Here is a 2,500-nt window from a genome sequence, read left to right as displayed (position 1 = left end):
TAGCTGCACAGAGCTGCACAGAGCTGCACAGAGCTGCACAGAGCTGAACAGAGCTAAACATAGCTGCACACAGCTGCACAGAGCTGCACAGAGCTGAACAGAGCTAAACATAGCTGCACAGAGCTGCACAGAGCTGCACAGAGCTGCACAGAGCTAAACATAGCTGCACAGAGCTGCACAGAGCTGAACAGAGCTAAACATAGCTGCACAGAGCTGCACAGAGCTGAACAGAGCTAAACATAGCTGCACAGAGCTGCACAGAGCTGAACATAGCTGAACATAGCTGCACAGAGCTGCACAGAGCTGCACAGAGCTGAACATAGCTGCACAGAGCTGCACAGAGCTGCACAGAGCTGCACAGAGCTGAACAGAGCTGCACAGAGCTGCACAGAGCTGCACAGAGCTGCACAGAGCTAAACATAGCTGCACAGAGCTGCACAGAGCTGAACAGAGCTAAACATAGCTGCACAGAGCTGCACAGAGCTGAACATAGCTGCACAAAGCTGCACAGAGCTGCACAAAGCTGCACAGAGCTGAACAGAGCTAAACATAGCTGCACAGAGCTGCACAAAGCTGCACAGAGCTGAACAGAGCTGCACAGAGCTGAACACAGCTGCACAGAGCTGCACAGAGCTGAACACAGCTGCACAGCTGAACAGAGCTGCACAGAGCTGAACAGAGCTGCACAGAGCTGCACAGAGCTGCACAGAGCTGCACAGAGCTGAACACAGCTGCACAGCTGAACAGAGCTGCACAGAGCTGCACAGAGCTGCACAGAGCTGCACAGAGCTGAACAGAGCTGCACAGAGCTGAACACAGCTGCACAGCGCTGCACAGAGCTGCACAGAGCTGCACAGAGCTGCACAGAGCTGCACAGAGCTGCACAGAGCTGCACAGAGCTGAACACAGCTGCACAGAGCTGCACAGAGCTGCACAGAGCTGCACAGAGCTGCACAGAGCTGAACAGAGCTGCACACAGCTGAACATAGCTGCACAGAGCTGCACAGAGCTGCACAGAGCTGCACAGAGCTGAACATAGCTGCACAGAGCTGCACAGAGCTGTACAGAGCTGCACACAGCTGCACAGAGCTGAAAGGATCTTATTGTAAAGTTTGTATGTGTGTTGGGTTGTGATTGGTGTGTGTGTGTTGGGGGGGTGTGGTTGGTGTGTGTGTGTGTGGGGTGTGTGTGGTAGATAGAGCTGGTATCTCTGCTGGCTCAGGCTGGTGTGACTCTGACAGATCTGGTACGAGGTGGTCAAGAACTGGTGAAACATCTTCAGGAGCTTCAGCTGGACCACAGAGAGATCACCTGCTTCAAATACCTCATCCTGTTCAACCCTGGTGAGGCCACACACACACACACACACACACACACACACACACACACTTCAGCATGATATACAGTGAGGGTTGAAACAGTGTAGTGATGAGTGACTCTCAGTGATGAGAGCTAAACATAAGTGCTGTACATCAGCATACATGTACATACAGTATCTTACCAGGTGGATCATCAGTAGCTGATCAGGTGGATCATCAGTGTCTGACCGGGCGGATCATCAGTATCTGACCAGGAGGATCATCAGTTAGCTGATCGGGTGGATCATCAGTAGCTGATCGGGTGGATCATCAGGTAGCTGATCGGGTGGATCATCAGGTAGCTGATCAGGTGATCATCAGTGGCTGATCAGGTGATCATCAGTGGCTGATCAGGTGATCATCATAGCTGATCAGGTGGATCATTAGTAGTTAATCAGGTGATCATCAGGTAGCTTTAAGGTGGATCATCATTAGCTGATCAGGTAGATCATCAGTAGGTGGATCATCAGTAGCTGATCAGGTGATCATCAGTGGCTGATCAGGTGGATCATCATAGCTGATCAGGTGGATCATTAGTAGTTAATCAGGTGATCATCAGGTAGCTTTAAGGTGGATCATCAGTAGCTGATCAGGTGATCATCAGTGGCTGATCAGGTGATCATCAGTGGCTGATCAGGTGATCATCAGTGGCTGATCAGGTGGATCATCATAGCTGATCAGGTGGATCATTAGTAGTTAATCAGGTGATCATCAGGTAGCTTTAAGGTGGATCATCAGTAGCTGATCAGGTAGATCATCAGTAGGTGGATCATCCGTAGCTGATCAGGTGGATCATCATTAGCTGATCAGGTGGATCATCCGTAGCTGATCAGGTGGATCATCAGTAGCTGATCAGGTGGATCATCAGTAGTTAATCAGATGATCATCAGGTAGCTTTAAGGTGGATCATCATTAGCTGATCAGGTGGATCATCCGTAGCTGATCAGGTGGATCATCAGTAGTTAATCAGGTGATCATCAGGTAGCTTTAAGGTGGATCATCAGTAGCTGATCAGGTGGATCATCAGTAGCTGATCAGGTGGATCATCAGTAGCTGATCAGGTGGATCATCAGTAGGTGGATCATTAGGCAGCTGATCAGGTGGATCATCAGTGGCTGATCAGGTGGATCATTAGGCAGCTG

The 2,500-nt window shown here is 50.2% G+C and overlaps 1 protein-coding gene across 1 annotated transcript in view; it reads left to right on the top strand.

Moving 5' to 3' along the window:
- Nucleotides 1-2,500, top strand: part of nr5a1b (nuclear receptor subfamily 5, group A, member 1b) — a 29,764-nt gene that overhangs the window by 24,009 nt on the left and 3,255 nt on the right. Inside the window, exon 5 of the mRNA XM_072661480.1 lies at nt 1,196-1,343. Coding sequence (XP_072517581.1) covers nt 1,196-1,343 — 148 coding nt within the window. The remainder of the gene's footprint in view (nt 1-1,195; nt 1,344-2,500) is intronic.

This window comes from Salminus brasiliensis, chromosome 18 (assembly GCF_030463535.1).
Source record: "Salminus brasiliensis chromosome 18, fSalBra1.hap2, whole genome shotgun sequence".
Classification (NCBI taxonomy): Eukaryota; Metazoa; Chordata; class Actinopteri; order Characiformes; family Bryconidae; genus Salminus; species Salminus brasiliensis.
Note: the sequence above shows the minus strand (reverse complement) of the source record. Positions and strands in the feature narration are given on the sequence as shown.